At 38.5% G+C, this 25,220-nt stretch overlaps 2 protein-coding genes across 6 annotated transcripts in view; one reads left to right on the forward strand and one right to left on the reverse strand.

Moving 5' to 3' along the window:
* Positions 1 to 16,147, reverse strand: part of METTL25 (methyltransferase like 25) — a 104,159-nt gene extending 88,012 nt beyond the window's left edge. For 4 of the 5 annotated variants that reach the window (XR_011502693.1, XM_070507212.1, XM_014833833.3 and 1 more), the window contains exon 1: positions 15,889 to 16,147. Coding sequence is in view for 4 of the 5 variants with exons in the window: in XM_070507212.1 (XP_070363313.1) it covers positions 15,889 to 16,147 (259 nt within the window). In the remaining variant the exon portion in view is untranslated. Of the gene's footprint in view, positions 1 to 12,110; positions 12,315 to 15,888 lie in introns of all 5 variants that reach the window. The other variant, XM_070507214.1, reaches the window with a different exon arrangement.
* A 137-nt stretch (positions 16,148 to 16,284) lies between these two features.
* CCDC59 (coiled-coil domain containing 59) lies at positions 16,285 to 23,557 on the forward strand. Its single transcript, XM_014833836.3, has 4 exons — positions 16,285 to 16,487; positions 17,434 to 17,773; positions 20,759 to 20,858; positions 23,062 to 23,557. The coding sequence occupies exons 1-4, from the start codon at positions 16,334 to 16,336 to the stop codon at positions 23,221 to 23,223; spliced, it is 756 nt and encodes a 251-aa protein (XP_014689322.1). The 5' UTR covers positions 16,285 to 16,333; the 3' UTR covers positions 23,224 to 23,557.
* Positions 23,558 to 25,220: the final 1,663 nt, after the last annotated feature.

Genomic DNA, 25,220 nt, shown 5'->3' on the forward strand with positions numbered 1-25,220 from the left:
GCTGATCCTCCATAGTTACTTATGAAATTTAAAAATCCACTAAAACTCAAAGAATAATGATGCTCCCTGGCAAAAACTAAAAGCAAGAAAATTGATGAAGGCTTGCAGAATTCTAAATAAAAGCTACATGTTTACTTAATAGCTCATATCTATTAAGTTGTTGGTGGTAATGTTTACCAAATTAATTATTAAGAATAAAATCAGCAGAGCCATGTAACTTCCATTTCTGAATCAACTAAGTAGAAATTTAAACTACAAAATTACTATAGTGAATTTATTTAAGATGTATATTGTGTATTATATAAAGTTCTTTGGACATTTTACAAACTGAATTTACTAACGCAGCCAAAAGTAATAAAATCCACATCAAAATATTTAGGCATGCTACAGAGGGGAAAACTCAGTCAAGTATTACGTGAGACTCTCAGGTTTAAGGGCAGTCTCAACATCCCCAAGTTCCAGGGCAGCAATTTCTTAGAGTGTGATAGAATAAGAGTACTAAATCTCAAAGCGCACAGGGACTATTACAGCAGTCAGTTATTGGACAATGTTGCCAACAGAAAGAAATGTGATGTTTCTGTTGGAAAAGTAAAGGTTCAAAGCAATTTAACTGTCCTACTGAAAATACTTGAAAAAATTCCAACGCAAGCTGAATTAAATGTTGTTAATTTGCTTTTAATTATAGGCCTCCCAGTAATTTCAGAAATTTGGAGAGCTAAATTACAAAGATGTTATCTTTTTAACAATGTCTACCTTTACAAGAAGGACAGTGTTCTGATTCAGTCCAGTAGTTTATGTCATTTAGAGCTACACTAGTTTATTCACATAGTCTAGAACTCCATGAAAAAAATCTTTTTGAATTATGGGAATATAGCTTATGCACTTTAAGTGATCCAGCCTGTAACTTCCATTACTGGCAATGTTTAGAGATTCAGAGAGAGAAGTGTCAGTGATCTTGTCTTTGCTTCCATCTCTGAAACAGTGTGTGAGAAAAGTTACATGGCAATGGTATGGTGTATGGAGTCCTCATAGTGCTTCCCCAGGTATGCAGAATGAGTTCGGGTTTGGCAACTAGCAAAACAGAAACCATGCTGTCACTCAACTTATATTTAGTTAATTCTTAGTTAGATTTTTCACACAACAAAAGCTTTGTTTTTAAATTTGTTGCCCATTGCACCTGCATGTGATGTGGCTTGATTATTTTGCCAATATCTCCCTCTGCTGGAAGTACCTGCTCTGCTTTATTGCATGCTTTTTCTTTAGTTACTCTTATTTTTTGTACACCATATATCACTAATCTACAGAGGTTTCTTATAAGATAGGTTAATTGGGCATGAGGGAGCAAGGAGAGCGAAGAGACAGGAGAAAGTTATTTTCTATAAATATGAGATCAGGATATCTCTAAGTACATATATTTTTTAACAGCAGAGATCAATGTACAAGGAAGGACAGAAAAGTTATATATACACACATTGGATTATGAAAATCTCAAGGCAGAGAAATGAAGAATAATGTTTCAGAACTAAAAATAAAATAGAAACAATCAATGAATATATATTTACATTTAATAATTAATACAATTTTCAAAACTAAACATCCTACTTGAACGTTACCTAGCACGAAGACAATGTACTATTAGGACTCACAGTAATACATCACTACTAATGCTAGCATTTATTGCACATATCCTGTGTGCCAGGTAGCATGCTAAACAGTTTTCATTTAATGCAATAGAGCTAGCTGCACAGTGCTCTTATCCCCATTTACAGAGGAAGAAACCAAGACTTAGGCTGCAATTTAGCCAGGCTCACACAGACACCAAGTGACAAGGCATGTGAACCGAGGCAGTGCTCACACCTTGCTCTTAATTCCCACATTCGATTAGCGTGCCACTGCAGTAAGTTCAGTGGACAACAAATAAAATCAGGCAAGACAGCAGTTAAGAAAAGTGCTAGGCAGATCTGACTGTCAGAATCAGGTCTAGCAAGAATGTCCTCCGGCAGAGATCAATATGTCTAATATCCTAGGCTAGTTCATACTCACTTTATCTTCTTAATTCTTTCATTTTCTACATTCCCTCAATACCTCTCTCTCTACCAGAAGTGAGCTTAAGGTTTCAAGGAATTAAAAAAGTAATTTCTGCATATAAAACAACGGATAAATCTCTGAAAAGGAAATTAAAAGATTTTATGCTAAGATTTTGTTGTGGTATCTATTTCTAGAAGCAAGGCAACCGTACTGCTTCATGCCAAGTTGTAAAGTAACAATACCTTGCATATAACAGGCACTCAGTTAGTAGGGAATGAATGGATGAATGAATGAATGCAATTCCTTAATACACTTACTATTGTAGCACCACCAGCTACTTTGGAGAACAAATTCTGATTCCGTGGTGGTAGTGCTCGCTGAGGCCATTAGGAGGACTTCACTAGCACTGCTGAGCCTGCTGGAGCAGCATAATACTTCATCGTGGCCCTAATGTTTATAATTACAAGGTGAGGCCAGAGTGATTTAGAACATCTAGAATATGCCATAAGATAAAATGCAATTATGTGCTAAATTTGGGGGTTGAACCATGTTACAGGGGTTAGGGCAAATGTCACTACTGCTTGTATCACACAGTCTACAATTGTCCCATGGCCCAGAACTTCAAGAAGAAATCAACAGGGGGTCAGCCCCGGGGCTGAGTGGTTAAGTTCGTGCGCTCTGCTTCAGCGGTCCAGGGTTTCGCTGGATCGGATCCTGGGCACGGACGTGGCAACCGCTCATCAGGCCATGCTGAGGCAGTGTCCCACATGCCACAACTAGAAGGACCCACAACTAAAAATATACAACTATGTACCGGGGGGCTTTGGGGAGAAAAAGGAAAAATATAGAAAAAAAAGAAAAAGAAGAAATCAACAGTACCCTCTTAATAACAATCTTCACAAGGACACAGAAATGTTTTGTATTCAATTCTACATGAATATCCTACAGATGTCTCTGACACAAAAGTTCAAAACTGAATTGAACGTTCTCACACTTCCCAAGCCTTTCCTTTCTTGTACAGCCTATCCTGTTTAAGAGTGTCATCACTCACCCAGTGCTGAAGTTAAAAGTCTTCACATTATCTTAAATGCTCCCAGTGCCTCAATCCACACATCCAGCCACCTATCAATCCTAATGTAAAAATGTCTTTCATTTGGGAACCCCTCCACCCGCGATCACTGCTGTGGCTCAAACTCTATCAGCTCTCCCCAGTGCTGCTGCAATAGCGTCACAGGTGATTTGCTCCTTATTGATAAAACTCTCACAGCACAATGCTCAGTAAGTGTTGGATGAGTTGAACTGAACATGTTTTCTAAAATGGAAATTTACTTATATTCAATGCAAATTTAATTACACATTTTAAGGCTTTGGCTTCTACAGCAGTTGACTTCAGGCTTTAATCTTTTATACTTGTTTAGTAGACTTCAACCAAAAGTCTTGTTGAACCATGAAAATTATACACAGGATGTGTTAGATTTTATGACTATTTGAATATATCAGAATCCTAGCATCTATTTAAGAAGAAAATAGAATATACACTATTGGTTCTTAAAATAAATCAATTTATATCACCCAATTATGTGCTAGGAAACTTCTTGCCTAAGCTACTTTAGGGTAATTTATGGTTGCACATGAAATGAAAAAATATGTCAATTCAACCATGCTCTTAGAAAAAATGAGATAAAATTAACAAAGAATTGACATGCATGTCCTTATTGTGCGAATATTAACATCACACTGAATGTATAAAGTACATGTAACCACCTCAAAAGCATTTTCACATTTAATTATTTATAAAAATGAAATTATTAAAATAGAAAAATCTACAGTATTTTAACTCTAACAGACTCTTTTCAGTGTTTAATTTGAAGAAAATAAAATAAAAATATCATACAAAGAAACAGCCATTTAGAAATTGATTTGGTAAATAAAATAAACTTGATAAAAAATAAATAATTCAGAGGTGCCTACTAAGTGCAAGATAATAAGTGAACCTGAAAAAAAGCTAATCTGTCACAATCTGTGATTCATCTATGGCACACAGTGTCTATGAATTACAAAGCACGTGGACAAAAAATGTTCCGTATGGATTCTGCGGGCTCAGCAAGCCCCAGCATGAGATGCCACATGCGATGCGCCTACTCAGGCCTCCGCACCTGTTTTTACCTCTGTCTGAGACCATCTTCTCTCAGAGATTTTCATGGTTTGGGTCTTCACTCAAAGTCACCATTTCAGTGAAAACAACCTTGACAATTCTATTAAAAACTGCAACCCCTTTCAACCTTCATCCCTCTCCAATCCTTTGTTAATTTTTTATAGCACTTATCACCATATGACATAGCAGGTAAGATCCAAGACGACACAGATTTTTATTCACTGCTGTGTCCCCAGTGCCTAGAATAATGTCTGGTACTCAGTAGGTACTCAATGAATGAATGACTAAATGAATAAGCAAGAACTAGGTTTGAATTATGGTTCTCAGAGTGTCTATCCCTGTGTGGCCATGAGCAATTTATTTATCTGCTCTAAGACTTGATTTATCTATAAAATGAGGGGTAATCCCTATTTTATAATGCTGTTTTAAAGAGTACACACATACACATATATATCACATATATACATGTATTTAATTACACTCATCCTAACACACAGCCTAGAACATAGTAGGCAACTCCCAAACCATGAAGTCCAAACTAAGTAACTGAGTATCCTAACACTTTAGGACTCCATTGGAATATGAGGTGGAAAATATTTAGGCCCAGAACACCACGAGGGCTATAAGCAAAGAACTTGAAACAAAGATCAGTATAGATACTCAGTTTCTAAATGTGGGGCCGGCCAGGAGAAGGGAGGTTTGGGCTCTGGGCTTGAGTGCTAGACCTCTGTCATGAATGAAGGCATGACCAGGCCTAGGTGAGCTGCAACTTGAGACCACAACACAGAAGTCCAACAGTTAGCACTGGGTGCTACACTCTAACAGGAAGAAAGTGGTTAGCGCTGGGCGCCGTCCTATATCAGCTTTAAAGTACAGGAGAGAAATTTAGTACTAAAGATATTTCTTACTGAATTTGATGTGATATAGATAAATTATAATCTTGACTATGCCTTAAAGACCTGATGTAGAGTTTCAAGTATGCTTTACTATAATGTTTTAATTTCCTATTATTAAATGTATATTTTCAGAAAATAACCAAAGCCAAGAGACAGTAGGTAACCAGAATTCAACACCTTCTTCAAACTCCATTTAAAATTAGAAGCATTTCAGAATAAATTAAATAAACACTTGTAAATATTTTCTGAAAAACAAATTTAAATTTGGGGGCAGACCGGTGGCGCAGCAGTTAGGTTCACACGTTCTGCTTCGGCGGCCCGGGTTTACCAGTTCGGATCCTGGGTGCAGACCTATGTACCACGTGTCAAGCCATGCTGTGGCAGGCGTCCCACATATAAAGTAGAGGAAGATGGGCAAGGATGTTAGCTCAGGGCTAATCTTCCTCAAAAACAAAAACAAAATAAATAAATTTAAATTTAATAAATCAAATATAATTTTGTTAGCAAAATACAAAATAAATTCCAGATTGTAAAACTTTAAAAATTGATGTTATAATTGTAAAAGATATTTTAAAACTGAATCTATTTCAGCGCAATAGTACTTTGAAATCAACCTCTGTTCTTCTCTTGATCCTCCCTACCACAGATCTCTCACTTCCCACTTCAACTGTCACTTTTGAACACCACCGTAGGCTCCCTGGCCCCACAGTGCCTCAACAATGCCAGTATCTTAGTAACTAACATTGCCATTGATCTCTTACTGAGAAGACCAATATTTCTTTTCTATACACTGACTTGCGCCTAGACTTCCAGGCATTCAAGAATAAAGAAGACTTTTCAGGTTGTTTGTTATTGAGGCAGGACACACAAAGGACTTTTTGTCCCAGGTAAAATGTAATTGTAAGTATAATTAAATTACTAATAAGAGATTCTGAAAGAATATAATTAAGACACACTTCTCTCTTAAACTTGTACTTTTTTTCCATTGTGCATTTCATGAACTTGAGCTAAATTTCATCTGCTCTTCTTATTCTAAACTCCATTACTTAGATTTCAACATCAATACAAAACAGATGTGTGTCTATTCTATCTCTTAACTGAACTCAGCTATAATCATTTGTCAAGTAAAAGGAATTTGCATTAAATACACTTTTCTCTATCTAGTTCCTACCATATCTCCAGTAGATCTTGCTCTTGCTTAATTTTTGCAATGATGTGTATAATTCACAAAATTCACATCCGTTTTATTCTTTAGGGGCTATTATTCAAAGTGGCGGCTATACAGAGAATAAACAAACAAAATGCCAATTTAAAGTTTAAATTCACCATTTTGACTTCAGTGATGAAGTAAGAAGGAAGAATTAAGCTTCAGTAACTGTCACTGGTGCTGCCGGGAGATACTGGTCTGATAACCTATGGCCGAATCTGAAATGCAGATTCTCTCTCAAGGGGAGAGACTGTTTTCGGCACTTGATAAAAATTAGTTAAATGAATGTTTGAAAATATATAAATATATCATAATAAGGAACAAAATGTTACAGGGAAAAAATGAAGAATGAGCACAAGAGCTGATCTAAATCAAGATGAATTTAAAGAGCTTCGTAAAAGTAATAATGCGCTCAACCACTGGTTCTCCTCCTGAGTTTAAGAGCTCAAGAAGCCGTGAATCCCCTAAAGCTGTCTGCCAAGTTTTGTGTCTCTTCATGAGCATACATGCCTTTGTTTGAGGAAGAGGTTCTAAAGCATTCATCTGATTCAGCCTTTTAATGGAATCTGTGATCTAAGAGATTAAGAATCACCGATTTTTACTGTTTCCTCACTTTTCACCTTGCCCAATGTTCATATTATAACAAACAATTCCACCAAGTACTTTTCCTCTGGCTTCTAGAGATCATTTTAAATGTACAAAACATAAAAACTAAGTAGTGACTGCCAAAACAACCCAGGATTATTCTTTTTTTCACTTGCAGAGAGCTATCAATTCTGAATATAAATTTCATTATTTCTAAAGTTAATCTAACTTTGAAAAGATAACCCTTTCCTCTCCAGTATTTTTATTATTAAACAGATCCTCTCTTAGTGTTGATGGTTTAAGTTATTAGGATGAGATTTTTAGATAATGTTCATATAGCAAAAAAATAAAAATAAATTTAAGGAACCAAAACATACAGGTCTGTTCCATTGACAAAATGTATGTTAATAATAGTAAATTGTTTTAATAAATTTGTATGACCTAAATTTAAATCTCTAATGAAAAAGGCAAGATTCTTGCTTGTTTGCATAATCCCAGAGATATCCTAAGCAACACATACAACCACCTGATTCAGGAGAAGAATGACCCACACAAGAAATATCCTTTTTTGACTAAAAAAAAAATTTAGAAGACATGCATATACTAGATGAATGGGGATGGGGAGGAAGGAAAATTGAAAAGAATAAGCAGAAATAGAGATAAATTATACTGTTAAGTTTGTGAGATTAAAAATGACCCTCCTCCTCCAAAAAATAATTATTTCAAGATAATTTAATAACGGAATTATACTTCCAAATCCATTTTTGGTAGGAAATATTATAACACATTAAGCAGTATTAAGGTTTATAAATGTAGGCATTGCAGACAAAAGGACAGATTCACTGTGTTTAGATAATGCCTTCATAATCAACAGATGCAAAGAGCAGTCAAATAAGAATAATAATCTTTGAGAAATAACTGTTGACAAAGACAGAGCCATCTGTAGTGAAATTCTAAATAAACTGTAAGAACATTGTCAATTTTTAAGTAAAAAATAGTTGTCACGGCAGATTTGTTCAGTTCTCACTGAAATGGCATAAAAATTCTTAAGAAACACAGAGAGAAGAATAAAACAATAAATGAAGAATAGTTTGACATGCCAGGAGGGAAAACTAGAATTTTATTGTGGAGAATTATAAAAACCTGTGAAAGCAATACAACAACTGAAATACTTACAGCTGGACATGTTATACTTCAAATATAAAGAATGACCAAAAACTTATTTAGAAAATGAAATCAACTAGTTTTGGACAAAAGCACTGTCACACACTGGAAATTAAATAATAAAAAAATATAAAGATTGAAAACATTTTCTTGGGCAATGCTAAGGAACACAGGATTTTCATATGTCACTTAGCTGAGAAAGAGCGTAGTAAATTAATTCTCAGACCACATCAAAGGGGAAGAAAGTAGAGTAAAATTCTGCTTATAAAGGAATGCTCCATACATCTTCCCATTTTGTTGTGTACTACAATTACTGCTGTCTTTATCTCCTTTACTGGAATGTGATTTTTTGAAGGCAGAGATTACGTCTAGTTCACTGCTGTATTCACCCAAAACACCTAGCACAGTGTTCTACTAAGAAAGTGCTAACTAATTTTTGCAAAAATAAATTAGGACATGAAAATAATCAGGCACCCAGAGGTTGTAAAGCTTAAAGACTACTGACCTATTCTTAACTCTATTAACGATCATAGCAAATTTTGAAGAATACTGAACTTGCAGGGTCATAGAAGAGATACTTAAGGATTAGCTATCCCTTCTTCTCAGATATGAGTAGGGTTAAATTCATTTCAATCATTTCTGGTCCTTATAGCCCAAAGCATAATAATTTACACTACTCAAGACGTGTGAACTAATTTTAAAGACTTCAGGTGGTAGGTGAACGGTTGGGGGGCAATGAATGTGAATCCTTAAATATCTGGGTGACCTCAAATACAATATATCTAAAACCAAATGCATTACTTCCTTCAAAAGCTCCCCCTCTTGATTTTCCTAATTTTGCTAATAGTACCATTTGTTATTATTCTTCAAGACATTCGCACAATCAAAATCTTGGAATTATCTTTGATTTGTCCATTTCTCTAAACCCTATATAAATATCGGTAACCAAGAACTACCAATTTTCTCTGTACAAATTCTTTTAAAACTGTCACTTCCTTTGCATTTCCATTGCTACCATCTTTCTCCAGGCACATGGTTCATCTCTAGACTACCACAAAGGAATCCTAACCAGTTCTCCATGGAAGCACAATTCCAAACAATTTAACACACCAGTCTCCAGAAAGTGGCCACAATATTTTCTTCTAGCTTTATTTTTAGCTACTTAAAAATTTATGAACACTTTTCTCTATGTTCTCACTATCCCCAAATATGTTTTACAGTTTTCCTTCTTCACCCTTTTGCTTACACTGCTCTATCTGCCTGGAATGCCCATATACTCTATACTTAGCCACACCAAACTCAACAAACATACAATGAGGGCCTACTATGTGGGATTCACTATTTACTAGACCCCAGAACTCACATACTAGGAGAGTCAAAGGAAACAAATCATTATAGCATAATGTGCTAAGTGCACTAATAAAGGTAGGAATAAGATAATATACAAACAATTAGTTTTGTTATTAATTTAGTTTAGCTTGACCTGGGCTTTGAAAGAAGATGAGAAATAAATGCATGTTTACTAGTTGGGATGGGAGAGTTCCAGGCAAAGAGGATTGCATGAACAAAATTAGGGAGACGAAAAATCCATGGCATGTTAAGGGATCAAGGCAGCCAAAGTACAAGGTATATGGGCAGAGAGAGAAAGGCAAGAGAAGTGTTGATAATAACTATACCACTCCCGCATACTCCTTCCCTTCAACTGTGGTTGAAGACATCTTAAAAATTGTGAAGTGGCATCAAATTATCTCAGCCATCTTCTGATCTTGAACGGAGTCAGATCACGTAGGAAGTTCAAACATCTATTCACCTGGCTGACCCAGTAATGACTGGTCAAAGGCTTTTTCATCTTAAGATTCAGGTTGACCCAGGCCCTTAACATGATCATGGGTTTAACAGCCGGGACTAATGAGATCTGGAGATAAAAATTGAAATCATTCCATTTCCATAGGATTTAAGAACTGGCAGCAACCATAGATATCTTTTGGCCAAGTGATCCAAAACTATTTTTGGTTCTCAGTCTCCTTTGAGAAAGTGAAATAAACTCCTGAATCAATTCAACAGACATGCCTTCCAGCTTCAAGTGTTTTGAATTAAATGGGAGCATAACATCAATGCACCACAATCACCACGACCAACAAAGACTACTTAGGACGACCAAGAAGAAATTTAATCTGCTAAGATGAAATTAAAATAATTTAAGAGAGCGCTCAGGAAAATGATAATCTATCAGAGGCATACACTTTCCTGTGTCATTTGGTTAAAATAATAGTAAATTAATTATGCAGATGCTCACCAAAAGGAACCAATATTAAACATTTACTCAGCATCCAATCCTGGTAAGGATCATTTGAACGATGATAAGAAACAGGAGAAGCAGCATATGGTCTCAAGAAGCTGAAAGAAGAGTGTCAAGAGAGACCCTGGAGGCTGAGCAGAGTCTCAGAGCAGCCCTGGGCTTTGGTAGAGTCACCTAGGATGGCTTTGCAGGCACAGAAACTGCATTCCCCAAAAGCTGAATATGAAAAATTTCACAGTACACCAATATCTGACAAGGTCTGTGACCATGACAACTCCAGAACCATGTCTGAGCACAGAGAAACTCAAGAACATCATGCCATGTGTGAGAACAATGTGCAAACACAAAAGCTTCCATGCAAGCAGCCCCGTAGAGGAGTTCCTATGGTGGGGAACCGAGGTCTCATGTGAACAGACAGCACCAACCAGTCACCTATGCAAGTGAGAAATCGTGGAGGTGAACCCTCCAGCCTAAATCAAGCCTTCAACAATGGCAGCCCCAGCCAACATCTTGACTGTGACCTCATGGGACCCTAAATAGATCACTCAGTTAATCTGCTCCTGAATTCCTGACTGACAGAAATTGTATGAGACCGTGTAGTTTTAAGTCACTTGTTATACAGCAATAGATAATACATAACATTCAGATAATTGTGTGTCAATGAGTGTGTGCTTTTCCAGTTAAAAGAATTTTAAGGTAGGTCATATAATTAAATATTGATTAATATTGTATTTCTCCTTTAATTCTTAGAGTACATTTTCTTTTAGTTCTTTGAACATATTTATAATAACCATTTAAATCCAACATCGGAGCCCAATCGGGATCAGCTCCTGTTAGTTAACTCATCTTCTCTCCCTGGTCACATTTTCCTTTAATTCTTTGAACATACTCCTTCAATCCAGCATCAGGGCTCACTTGGAACCAGTTTCCTGAGTATAGGTCACACTTTCCTGTTTCTTTGCACATCTAGTAGTTTTGGGTTAAAAAGCAGAATTGCAAATAATTTGTTGTAATGAATCTTTTGTTTTTCTAAGGATTTTACTGCTGTTGTTATTGTTCTACTAAGAAATTAACTTGCCTGGCGTCAAACTGTGAAATCTATCTCCAGCTCAGTGTACAGCAGCTGATGTCTCTGCTCAGTCGCTGATTTACTAGCCTGCTCCCTGAGGGTACCCTTAAACCTGTGTAGTTTAGCAGTCAAAGATTTGGGTAGATTTTATAATCAGATTGTGGGATTCACACTCTCTGTGAGACATCACAGATGTTTCCGACGCTCCCAAGCCTAAAGTTCCACTTCTCTGACAGCCCTGAGTTCTGCCCTTAGATACATGAATCCAATCAGACTTCTGATTTTTGCCCCCCAAGCCATGTGCACTCCGGGGAACACACTCTTCAAAGGCACAGGAAATTTGCAAAGCTCATCAGGAGCTCTGTCTTTCCAGGGTTTGCCATTGCCCTAGTTTTGCCAGTGTTTCTGCAGACAGGCTGGGTCTCTCACGCACGTGCAGTATAGAGGTCATCCAGGGATTCGGGCAGAGTTTATGCTCAGATCTTAGATCTCAGGCCTTGTGTGACTCTCCTACTGCCAGAATGTACTCCTTAAATTCCCATCTGCTCTGATCTCTGAACTTTGTCATCGTCACTTTGAGCTGGTTAGGATGTAGATTTCCACTGCCAGATCTAAGGGGGCTTGGAGCACCCCCAGCAAGAAAGCCATTAACTCTCGATTCTTACTTGAGCAATAGAATCTTTCTATAGCCAACTCTTCTCACCTACCTTTGGTCATCTTTCAGAAGCTTCCAGTGGTTGCTTTTAATAATCTGGTTCATCACTGTTGTCTGCTGGAGGAACTGCCTGACCTCCTCAAGCTGCCATCACCTGAAGTCTCCCTGGACTATTTTATTAGCTTCCTATCTTGTCTTCTGCTTCCGCATTTACCTTCCAACGACAGCCTCTTCTCTGCCCAGAAGCCAGTCATCCCTTTGAAACATAAATCACATATCATATCCCCACATAAAATTCCTGATGAACTTTCCACTTCACTCAGAGCAAAAGCCAGGCCCTCAACAGGCCTACAAGTCCTACATGAAGTTGCCGCAGGCCATCTCTCAAACCTTCCCTCTTATCATCTCTTATGAGTCTCACCTCGACCATTCTGCTGTGCTTCCGACACACCCAGCGGGCCCCAGCTTGGGCACCTGCTCTTCCCTCGGTTAGCTGCATGACTGGCTCCCTCACTTTCTTCGAGTCTCTGTTCAGATTTTGTCTTGTTAGAGACGACTTCCCTGATCACCCCATCTAAAACAGCGTTTCTCTCCACCACACCATCATGTTCACCTCCCCACCGCCGCTTTTCTTCATTGTATTACTGCCACCTGAAATCATTCGTATCATTCATACACACACACACACACACACACACACACACGCACACATACATACATACACATATGGTGTACTATGTATCTACCCTCACTAAATCTTAAGCTCCACGTGGGCAGGGATTTTGTTGTGTTCAATATTATAACTGTAAGACCTAGAATAGGGCCTGGTAGGTAGAAGGTACTCAACAAACATTAGTTGAACGGATGCGTTTAGTGCTGCTATTTGTTAGGCATTACTCTTAACCCCTTCCATATTAACTCATCTATCTTTCATAGTATCTCATCAAGTAGGTACTATGATTATCCCCATTTTACAGATGAGGAACTGAGGCACAAAGCTTTGAAGCCCAAGTTAATGAAGCTAATACGTGGTGGAGCCAGGACTTGAACCAGTCTGTGTGCAAAGCCCACTGCATTAGTCCGCTCAGGCTGCCATGACAGAATACCGCAGACTGGGTGGCTTAAATAGAAATTTATTCTCTCGCAGTTCTGGAAGCTGGGAGTCCAAGATCAACGAGCTGGCAGAGTTGGTTCCTGGGGAAACCTCTCTCCCTGGCTTGCGGATGGCTGTCTTCTCACTGTGTCCTCACACAGTTTTCCTGTGTGCACCCTCCTGGTGTCTCTTCCTCTTCCTATAGGATTAGGGCTCCACCTTTATGACCTCATTTAACCTTAATTATCTCATTCAGGGTCCTATCTCCAAATACAGTCACACTGGAGGTTAAGACTTCAACAAACAAATTTGGGGGAGGGGGGGAGACACAAATCAATCCATAATACCCATGATTTATGCCATGGAATACATCTTCGTTTTTATTTTGGAAAATCAAGATTTTTTTCTCTAGCTCTTTTTAGATAAACAGAGAAGAATAAACTTTCAAAACTCCGATCAAGCCATAAGATCACCTAGCAAGATAAATCTGCCAAAATGGCTACACCAAGGACTTTCAGAAACAACTTGGTTTCCTAACACACCAAACGATTGTGCCAAACATCTGCTACCGTACTTTCACACAGTGTGCACTAACTCAGTGCAGCTCTGGGAATTCGTTTGTATCTCCTCACCAAGAACCAGCAAAAAACCATCCTTCTTGTGAGTCCCTGATGGAAGTCTGTTCCAGTCTCCTTGCTGCTCCCTAAGCACACTGTGCATGCTCCCACGTCAGGGCCCTGCCCTCCCAGTTCTCACTATCTGCAATGCTCTCCCTCCTGATAGCTTCATGACTTATTTTTCTCCTTATTTAGGATTTTTACAGAGTCATCTCCATGAAGTCTTGCTGGAACAACCTTTTGAAAACTGCAAATATACTTTTTTCCTGCATTTCCCTTATCTGCTCCTCCCTTTTCTACTGTATTTTTCTGTGGCACTTTTTAAAACATTGTCTCTCTTCCCTCTAGAATGCAAGCAAGATGAAGGCAGGGATTTTTGTTGGGTTTTATTTACTGCCGTTTCCCTAGCTCCAAGAAAAGTGCCAGGCATGGTAGACACTCAGTAAATGTTTGCTGAATGAACGAATGAATAAACTTCCCCAAGGTCATAGAGCTAGTAAGTGGCAGAACTGGAATTTGAACCCTATTTGACTCAAAAGTCTAAAAATTTAAACACTAGATTATACTGTACATAGCAGCTAACAATTGTTTAATAAGATACAAATCTGATCAAAGAGCAAAATGCTCTTCTCTGACACAAACAATACACCTCAGACAGTGATGGAGACAATGCCCATCTTTACATAAACAAAAATTAATATTCCTCACAAGCATAAATTATAAAAATTAACTTTTTAATCCTATTGGCAGCTGACCATTTGTACAACTAAATATTTTGTATAAAAATGTTTGCAGAGCCAAAGACATTTCAAAAGGGAACAATATAGTCTGGATTATTTAATTGTGGTTTCTTTTCTTTTTTTGGCAGCTACCCTGAGTCATTCATTAATTCATTCATTCAACAAATATTCACTGAGCATTTAATGCATGCCAGATATTTTACTAGGTGCTGGGAATACGTCAGTTTACAGGACAGACGTGGCCTCGGGTTGTCTGGAGTTTCTGTCCCTGTGTTATCATAAGTATCAGGTATCATGAGAGCAAACTGAAGAGGTGCCGAACTTTTCCACAATAAACAGTGAACGACTTTCAAGAAACCAATATTTACCAAGACCTACTATAGGAGGCACCCCTAGTGGTGCTTTGCATCAGAGAATGCTCAGTGAATAAAGTTCAATAGCAAGAGCAAGGTTGAGAACGCCTGCAAGCAAATCCCAGGAGCCTGTTGGTGTGCTCTCATCCTTCTACTTCCAAAATAAACTCTCCTTAATAGAATCCAAGTTTCTTGAGGGCAAGAATCCCCAGAGCCTACAAAAATTCGTGGCACACAGTAGATACTTTATTATAAACAGTTTTCAAATTAATTAGTGGATATCCCATTTCTTCACTGCTACCATCCTAGTCCATGACACCGTCATCTCTTTCTTGTACTACTGAAATGGCCTTCTAACTGGCCTCTCAGCTTTTGCCCCACTAGTCTGTTCTTCAAATAATTTATCAGAGTTACCTTTGCAAGTGTTAGATTAGGTCACTACATCGATTAACTGGCTCAAAGGTTTCCCCATCAAACACACAATCCAATATTCTTCCAAGGTCTAGGGAGCCTGCGCGATCCGGCCCCTGCCGGCCTCCCTGACCGCACCTGCTGCTGTCCCGCGCCCGCTGGGGCCGCTCAGGCTTTCTTCCCGACCCTTAGCCAGCCCCACTCTTTCGTGCCTCAGGGCCTCCGCCGTCCCCTGGGCTGAATCCCTTCCTGTGGCTCACGGCAGGCTGGCACCTTCTCCTGCTCCTGCCCACCGAAGTCAAACCAGCCTCCTCACAGAATCGCTATCACATTTGACAGTTCTGCTGTCTTCTTGGCCATTATCATCACTTGAAATTATCTTGATATATTTCGTTAAGTGTTGACTTATCTTCTGCTGTGTTTTTACATGGAATCTATAAGCATTGTGAGAGCACTGTTTGCCTTCCCTCAAAATAGTGTTGAATTACTAAGAAACGCCCGATCCTGTTCCTCGTTCTCTTTAAATTGTAGAAACACACCAGCACGCTAGGGGGCACGCTTCGCTGGGCGGGGCCTGCTCTCCACCTCCCTGCCCGCCCCGCCCGCCGCCAGTCACCTGCTTCCCTCTCGCCTTCCACCAGGGGGCGCGCCTCCGACGGCCGGGCCTCCGTCTCGGCCGCCGAGCGCCTCAGCACCGCCAGTACCCTCTCCGGCGGCAGGTCGACCAGTTGCTCCCAGAGGGACTCCGTGTAGAAGTCCACCGTATGCGCATTCGAAATGGCTAGGGCTTCCCTCAGGAACCGCAGCAGCCCCTGCAACTTGGCATGCAACGTGGACAGCTCGTGGGTCGCTGGGAGCGGGCACGGAGCCGCCATGACGCTCACCCTCCCAGGCTGTAGGTGGCGCAAACGTGGCCGCAAGGCGAGGCCTTGCTCGAAAGTAGCAGAGGCCAGATAAGTAGAACTCCGATCTGGGCTTTACGTGAGCGATTGATTGCTTCTGCCTGATGACGTATTTTAACAGCGTCCGTTGTGGTTTTCCGGCGACGCAGTTGGTGTGCGATGGCTCCTGTGCGGCCGACTGCAAGGTGGCGGCCAGGGAGCTTGGGGCCGCGTGGTGAAGGAGTTTCTCCGGTCGGACTAAGGAATAAGAATGTGAAACAGAGGAGGTGGCGACCTAGCCATCCACAGGCCTTCGTGGGGAGCGTGCGCGAGGGTATGTGAGAAATCTTAGAATACGCGACCCGGGAAGCAGGGAAGAAGGGTTTAGGAACAAAACTGGCTTCTCCTGGGGGCAGAGGAAGCCAATCCCGCTGGAGCCGTGGGCTTCTCAGAGCTCTGGAGGGAAAGACGAGGCACTGTTGCTAACTCTGAATCTTTAAACATCTTCCCTGACTTAACCCCATTCTTGTTCGGAACTTTATTCTTCTGCATTTTTCCCGTGAAACCGTAAGCAGAGAGCTTCTAAAGGTCCGTTTGTGCATATAGTACGGTATAGAGTAGACGGAAGGACTGGGCCAGAAATACACTGCCCCAAACCCTTGCTGATTACAAATACCCCAGAGCCCTCCAGTCTTATCTTAGTTTTCTTCCTTTCCTTCGCTTTAGTTTGTGTTTTTCATTTTATCTTGCTGTCTGTAAGTTCCCTCAAATCCCGTTTGTAATGTATAAATCTTAAATAAGTTCAGTCTTTTGTTAATTGCTAGCTGTTAAGAAAGTTGTACATCTTACCTGTGTTGAATTACTTTCAAAAATCAGTCTTACAGTAGTTTCTCTTAGGTTAAATAATAGATGTGAGAATTTTTTTGTTAAGTATTTATTAAAGACCTAGATTAGGTGTTTTAAGTGAGTCAAGGAATTTGTTTTGATTTGTGAGTACAATAAATGGAGTTGTACAACACTCTAATCATTTTTCCTTCTTCGAGATTCTTACTTGAGTGTTTGCATGACTCATGTTAGCCTGGTCTTTTCGCAAAGGACCAACATACTGTTCATTTCATTAGCTTAAACTTGTTTTCTTGAAATAACCTTTTAAAACAAATATAATGTAATTCTGGCATCTGAATGTGATGATGTAAAAAGATTTTCATTTTAAATTAAATTACGTTTTTCATGCAACTTATTTTTTGAGAAAGTAATTTATGACTGATATTTTTCAATAGGTCAAGGCTTTGCATTTCGAAGAAAACTAAAGATTCAGCAAAATTACCAGAAATTGCTGTGGAAGGAAAAGAAGGCTCAAACCTCACAGGAATCCCAATTCACAGATCGATACCCTGATCATCTGAAACATCTCTATTTAGCAGAAGAGGAAAGACTCAGGAAGCAACGTAGAAAAGTTGACCAGCCTTTGTCAGAGCAGCAAGTTGACCAGCCGTTGTCCGAAGAACAAGTTGATCAACCTTTGCCAGAAGAACAGTGTAGCATTGATCAGGCATTGTCTAAAGAACATTCTAGTATTCAGCAGCCTCAGCTGGAAGAACAGTGTAGCATAAGAGTAAAGTATGTGTTATTTTCTTTTGAAATCTTTCATTTTATATGTAAGTAGTGTTCTATGAAAAAGATGATAGGACAATTTATCTAGGAATTGGAATTTTTTTATTTAAGGCATTTTAGAAGTCACAATGTAATTATGTGAAAATATTTTCATGGAAACTTTATTTTCAGTTTAAGTGACTGAATTAGACTAGTTTAGTTTAATGGAAGAAATAATGGAATGAGATCTGGGTTTTGGATTTCACCCTCTCAAGTACATTTAACTTTCTCGGACCGTGGGTAACTCCTTTTATTAATAGTGATGCAAATAATCCATAATCAATCTATAAATCAAATTTAGAGTGAGTTTATTGTGAGCCAGATCTGAGGACTAGCCCAGGGCATGCCTTCCCCAAGGAAGGGCACCAAAAAGTGGGATGTACAGAGTGGTTATGTGCCATCTTGGAACAAAGAGCATGTATAACATAAGATAAGAATGTCCCTTTTACAATAGTCATGAGATTGCTTTGCTGGCACAGCATGTCAGTGAACACAGCAGATTGGTGGTCAAAAGGTGAGAGGTCACAAGGTGAGCACAGCAGGTCATTAATTAATCCTTAGTTTAGGGCGAGATGCTTATCCTTAAAGAAATGCTGATATGGGAGAAGTTACGTCTCTATCGTTAAGGGCATCATTCTTGTCTTTGGAACATAGTAAATATTTGAAGTAGATGTATAATGCATGCTAAATAGGTCACATCAGGCCCTTTTGAAAAAAATATTAGGACGAATTAGTTTCACACCAAATGGCTTCCTCATATACTCCAATATATACTATTGCTTTAATATATGTTTAACAGACAACTAATTTTTGAGAGGTATTAGAGTGTAGTGGTTAACATCATGGGCTCTGGAGCTGTATGTAACATGTTGGTGCTCAGAGTCCTCTTCTCTAAAAGAAAAACAATAATAAGTATGTACTTTATAGCTGCCATGTTGCACAACTCCAGAATGGATTATTCACACAGACTCTGGTATCCCCGACCTGTCTCATGATGTGAAGACTAAGTGAGTTCATTTGTGTAAGGTTCTTAAGAGGTGTATGGTACATGGGAAGTGCTACGTGAGTGTTGACTACCACTGCTGTTGCTTCTATTAGCGTTATTACGGTATTATTAATCTGGGTTTTTTTCTAGAGAATGTAGACTTGGTTGCAATTAAGAAGCAAATGGCACAGCTCCATAAAACTTTGGTTTTATAAAAGCTAACTTGTAAAGTTTTCTCTGCACATACCTCAGGTTAAAAAAATTCTAAAATCTAACTTTCAGAGAAGCCAGTTGTTGTTTGGGACCATAACTTTTTATTTCACTAAAATTCTGTTCTTTAAAGTTGTGAACTATTTGTGGTAAAAGTAACAGGAAATTGGACCCCAGGAAAAAGTGTAGCTGAGGATGAAGATAGAGATACTAAAAATTCAATTTTTTCCTTTGGCTTGTTCATCTTCTTATTGGATAGGGGTTGTAAAGCTCTGGCAAAGGATTAGTACTAGAAGTGTAGATTTGAGTCAATCCCTGTGATAATTGAAGCGAGAATGGTTAAATCATGGGCAAGATACAAAGGTAAAAATTATATTCTTAAAGATGAGTTATTTTCAGGTGAAAGCAGGAAAAAGTTGCCATTGAAGAAGTTACATAGAACTGTCATAATAGAGAAAGAGGAATACTTAGTGACAGCTAAGTCAGCAGAAGAAAGTTGTGCAAAGTAGGGATTGGTCAACTATAAAATATTATAAAGTCCAAGAGAAAAAGGACTGAGAATAGGTCTTTCGATTTGTGGTCTAGGCGATTATTGGCAACTTTAGGGAGAAGATTTTCGATAACCTTGATTAAGTTTTCAGCCTTCGATGTGTGGCATCTGAAGCCATGGTAACAGATATGACTGCCTAAAGAGTATGGTGACCAAGAAGAGAAACACTGAGAGGAAAACCTGGAGCAAGGAAGAGAAAGAAGATCAAGAGAGAAGAATGTCACCAAAACAAGGAGAGTAGACTTTTCAGAAGTAGTGAATGGTCGATTAAATGAAGCTGAAAAGTGCCCGTTGACTTGAACATTGTATTTGGCTAGAAGGCCACCACTGTCTTGGCGTGGGCAGCTTCATTGGAGTGGTGAGAGCAAAAATCAGAGTGTGACAAGTTAAAGAGTGAATGGGAAGTGACCATCGTAGACTGTTCACTATTCTTTCTAGGGACCTGACCGGAAGGACAAGGAATGGGAGACTGGTAGTTAGAAGAGGATACAGAGTCTGCTGATGAGTACTTTGTGCATTTGTTTACCTTGAGAAGGGAGCTGCTGGAATGTGTTATCTTGTGGTTATGGAGTTGTTGTAGTGAAAAATTGAAAGACAAGGAACAAGAAGATTATTATTAAATCAGATAGCCTGAGGAAATGGATGGAATTGGGACCTAAGTGGTTGGATTAGCTTAGAAAGAGTGGGACACCTTCAGAGAGGTGAGAAGTGCTTCAAGATAGACTCGTTCTAAATGGGGACTAGGTCCAAGGTGTGGCCGTGACTGAGTAGATGTAATGAGATGAGTTATTCAAAGGACTTTGGGATTAAAGTTCATGTACATCTGCAACTTCCATAATGTCCTTCAATTTAATGCCTTTTTCAGTTTGTCATTTCTGCCATTCATGTGCTGGTTTCCTGTTTTTTGGGGTTTTTTTTTTTTAACACCTTAGGATCTTTCAAAGATTTCTGTATTTTGCTTGTTGAAATATTTCTGTAACAGTATCCACTTACCACTCTTTAATTATATCTTGAAAGCTGTCACTATGTTTTTAATACGTTATTTGGACATTTTACTAATAAGATTAATGTCTTCTTTCTTCCACCCTCTCTTCCCTCTCTATTAATTTGCATTTGTGAGATTTGACTATACGAATACTATATTTGACATAATTGTGTTATATCATTTTAAATCTCTGATTTACTTGTCTTAATTTGTCTTACAAAGCTCCGTTACTATTCCAAAGAAAAATAAGAAGAAAACATCAAATCAAAAAGCACAGGAAGAATACGGACGGGTGCAAGCTGAGCGTGCTGCTAAGAAACAAGTAAGATCTACTTTTAAAATATTTAGATTCATTTTTCCTTATTTATCCTAAATGTATATGTAATTGTGCTTCTTAGTATGAGACACACAGTGTACCCTCTATAAATATTTGTTAATAAATGAATGATCTGAGTAGAGCTGAAGGATTTCAACAGATTCAGATTCCTGGATTATTTGTATCATCCTTAAGAGGTGATACTAGTAGGTCAAGAATAGGATTTTAAAGATATTGTTTGTAGGTTAATAATATGAGCATCTGGGACGATATTTCTCAGAGTATAGTCTAGGAACTTGCGCTTTTAACAAGTGCCTCAAGATGGATAATAAAATTGGAGAACTGACCTAAGAAAAATATAGGTGATTTTCACAGTGTTATATTGAAGCAAGTAAAAGCCAGAGGGATGTGTTAGAATAAAATACTTCTTTACTCTAAAGAGTTGGTCTTGCCTATTAATCCTACTACATTAATTTAGCAAAAAGTTACCACTCTTTATTGTCATTCAGAAACCCAAAATTATAATAGCCTTTCTTCAAACGAGGAAAGCGAAATCATCTACAGGTTCAACAAAATTATTTCGTTGTCTCTGTGGTTCATTCCTTCTTTTCGTGTTGAAGCTATATTAACCTATCACTTTAAATAGGATAGCACATCAGTAAAAAATACCCCAAAGATGGCATTATCGTATGACTTCTTTTGTCTTATTTTTGAGTTGAGTAAATAAGAAATCTGGAAGTTTAACATCTAAAATTCTTATGATTCTTTTTAAAGTGATGACACACTAGGCTGAAGCAGAAACATTTCTGCTTGGAAATTCTGGACCTTTGTTTCTTAGCTTGTTATGTTACACTTTTTTCTAACGAACCATCTGTTATCTGCCACCTTTGGAAATAGAATACCAGATGAAGTAAAGACCATTATACAGTAAGGACCATTATGTGTAAAACATTTAATATTCTTTTCAGATTTCCTTTATATAAATGTTAGGGCTTTGTAATCATGAAAATTGACAGTTTCTTAGAACTTAGGGGTATCAAATGTTAGTATAAAAACCAACCACATTATCCAGGAGAAATCAAAATTAAGAACATTAATTAAATAAAGACCCATAATAGATGGTAAGACTATTTAATTTTTTTTTACTTTGTTTAGAGAAACTCTAGAGGTAAACTAGACTCCATATACCCAAATTCACAAATAAGTTCCAGATCTTTATGTGCTTCGTAAAATAGGTGAGGTGCTATATCGTAGGAGAACCTGTTTAAGTGATAGAGCATAGCATGATGGAGAAGTGTACAGATTTTGAATTCACAAGATCTGGATATGAGACTTGGCTCTTCTAGTTATTTGGATCTTGGACAAGGCACTTTCAGTATGATTGAGCATCAGCTCCTTGTTTCTAAGATGAAGACAACCTAGCATACAAGGTTTTGAAAGAATGGAATATGCTATGATGTATGTGAAAGCAGTTTGTTAATTATGTCACCATACAAATGTAAGGCTGTGTCATTTGGGGTCTGTATATATTACAGGGGGCATTGAAAAACAGTGCTAATATTGCATTGTTTAAGATCTTTTTACTTTTATATTTAGTTTAATAAGAATACTAGAGTGCATTTCAAGTAGTGCTTTTCAGGTCTGTATATAACTGAATTATTTTTACTTTTTTTAAGATTGGCACCTGAGCTAACATCTGTCACCAGTCTTCTTTTGTTCCTTCTCCCCAAAGCCCCCCAGTACCTGGTTGTATATTCTAGGTTTAGGTCCTTCTGGCTGTGCTGTGTGGGACACGGCCTCAGCATGACTTGATGAGCAGTGCCATGTCTGCGCCAAGGATCCGAACCACGAAACCCTGGGCCGCACACGAACTTAACCACTCGGCCACCAGGCCGGCTCCTATTTTCACTTATACTCAAATGTATTTGAGTCTTTATCTTAGCAAATTAGATGAGCATGATAATTCTTAAATGATCAAAATCGTAATACCTAGCACAGTGTTTTACATATGTATTCAGTAAATGCTTCTTGAGTTAAATCTGTCAGATGGCAAATTAAAAAGAATACCAGATATTCTGGAAATGAAGGCTGTAGTGTTATATGGACTAGATAACTTTTTATGTTATAACGTGATATAAGACAAAGAGGGTACGCTGCTTTAGTTACATATATTACATTACATGTTAATTATATATGTTAATAATTTCAGGAATTTGAGAGGAGAAAACAAGAAAGAGAAGAAGCTCAAAGGCTCTACAAAAAGAAGAAGATGGAAGTGTTCAAAATATTGAGCAAAAAGACTAAAAAGGGCCAACCAAACTTGAATTTACAAATGGAGTATCTTCTTAAAAAAATACAAGAACAAAAGTAAATCAGCCGTGTTGTCCTTAATCAAGGGTTAAAAAATCTGCTGTCTGTTGAGTTCTTTTGTATATGTACTCTACCTCCCAACAGTTTACTAAATTTGTCAGCATAAACCAGATTGCTAAACTGTACTAAATGGAAAATGTCCAAATATTTTTGTTCTTGTAAAGGAAAATTTTCTATATATACTCTATATAATATGATTTGTCTGTTATTTATTTGCCTCTGAAGAAAGGTTGGTCTGAAGAACTGAAAGAACCTTCTAGTTGAGCGACGGGTTCAAGTATGTAGTACTTTTGTACCATATGAAATTCAGATGAAATAAAGTGTTTTGCAAGTAAGTGGGTAGAGCTTTCAATGAATCATTTCAATGAAATGTTTAAATTTAGTAATCAGCTATTATGGTTTCAAAATTCATTTTAATGATCAAGGAGGCAAAGACTCCCCTTGGACTTATTTATTTATTTATTTTAAATTAAGCACATTTTACAGAGGGCTTTGCAGAAACCTGGGAGCAGGCTGCCTGGGCGCTAAACTACCTTCTGCTCCCACCACATTACAATGTAGTCTTTTTAAAGATTTGCACCTGAGCTAACAACTGTTGCCAATCTTTTCTTTTTTTTTTCTTTTTCCTTCTCTCCAGAGTCCCCCAGTGCATAGTTGCACATTTTAGTTGTGGGTCTTTCTAGTTGTGGCGTGTGGGATGCCGCATCAGCCTGGCCTGATGGGCAATGCTATGTCCGTACACAGGATCTGAACTGGCGGAACCCTGAGCCACCGAAGCGGAGTGCACAAACTTAACCACTCAGCCACGGGGCCAGCCCCACAATGCGGTCTTTATAAATAAAAGCGGAGTTTGGTGTAAGAATGCAGAGTCTGATGTTTATAAACATTCTCTTCAGTGGAAGTACATGGCTTGTTAGCATAAGATCTGTTGAATGACGATGGAAAGCCAGCAGTGTCACAGCAAGAATTGAGCTTTCCAGATCCTCTGGGATCCTGTTGTGTAAGAATATTGTCATCGGACATTACCAGTGTTGTCTCTGTTGGTATCTTTGTGAGCTGAGGGAAAGTACTGGAATACTGCTGCTCCTGCCTGCTTGCACTTGCTGCAAAATGAGAAAGGCTTGACTGTCGTCATCATAAACAAAAGGACTGTACAATGCTATTTGTAAAACATTGCAGATAAAGTTTTATGAATGGTAACAGCTGCAGCCTGATATTGCATTAAGGTTTTAGGGAGTCCTTGCACTCTACTGATCACTCTCCATTGAAAAGTGCAATCGGAGGTGCTGAGGAAACACAGCTTACTAAGGAGAAATTCTTTATTGCGTAGGAAAAGTGGTTAGAAATTTGCAATGCATTATATTTAAAGCGAGCAACTGAGAAAGCCTAAATTTGGCTACCGTGGTGAAGACGGTACATTGTGAAGCAGAGTGAAATATTTCAATTAATGGCTTTATAATGATTTCATGTGTGTTTTTCTTTTACTTGTGGACAGTTTCTCAGGATAGGACAAAACATGGGAAGAGATCTAATCCTTTTGAGAGATGAGTAAAAAGTTCCTTTTAGCGACTTGAGCACCTGCTATGTATGCAAGGTCCATGTTAAGGAGTTATAAAAAAGATTCCTTGCTTTAAGGAACTAAGAGGGCAGTAAATGCCAAATAACATCATAGGACAGAAAGTAATCTGTGACAATAGGTGGAAAACAAAAGGTTCAGACTTGACTGCAGCAGAGTCCCCCACAGAGCTGCTTACAGTGCGCGTTCAAGCGCCTGCCCCGAGCTTTGGATAGCATTGCTGGGCTCAGTAATAGACGTTTTAACAAGCAACCCTCGTGATTCTGTTCTGTTGTGGTTGGTCCTCAGGGCGCATTTTGCAAAACATTGAACCAGGGCCTCAGTTTTCTGAGAGGTTTCATCTAGTTGAAGACATCAGGGAAACTTTCTTGGATGAGATGCACGTGAGAGAAATCTTCAAGGTCGAGAAGAGAATTAGAGGT

This window comes from Equus asinus, chromosome 4, assembly GCF_041296235.1.
Source record: "Equus asinus isolate D_3611 breed Donkey chromosome 4, EquAss-T2T_v2, whole genome shotgun sequence".
In the NCBI taxonomy this organism is placed as follows: domain Eukaryota; kingdom Metazoa; phylum Chordata; class Mammalia; order Perissodactyla; family Equidae; genus Equus; species Equus asinus.

Excerpts from the sequence above, each read along its gene's own strand:
- CCDC59 (XM_014833836.3), top strand. The coding sequence starts at position 16,334 with ATGGCTCCTGTGCGGCCGACTGCAAGGTGGCGGCCAGGGAGCTTGGGG. Across the intron at positions 17,774-20,758 it reads CAGTGTAGCATAAGAGTAAA|CTCCGTTACTATTCCAAAGA; the intron begins GTATGTGTTATT and ends TGTCTTACAAAG. Across the intron at positions 20,859-23,061 it reads AGCGTGCTGCTAAGAAACAA|GAATTTGAGAGGAGAAAACA; the intron begins GTAAGATCTACT and ends TAATAATTTCAG.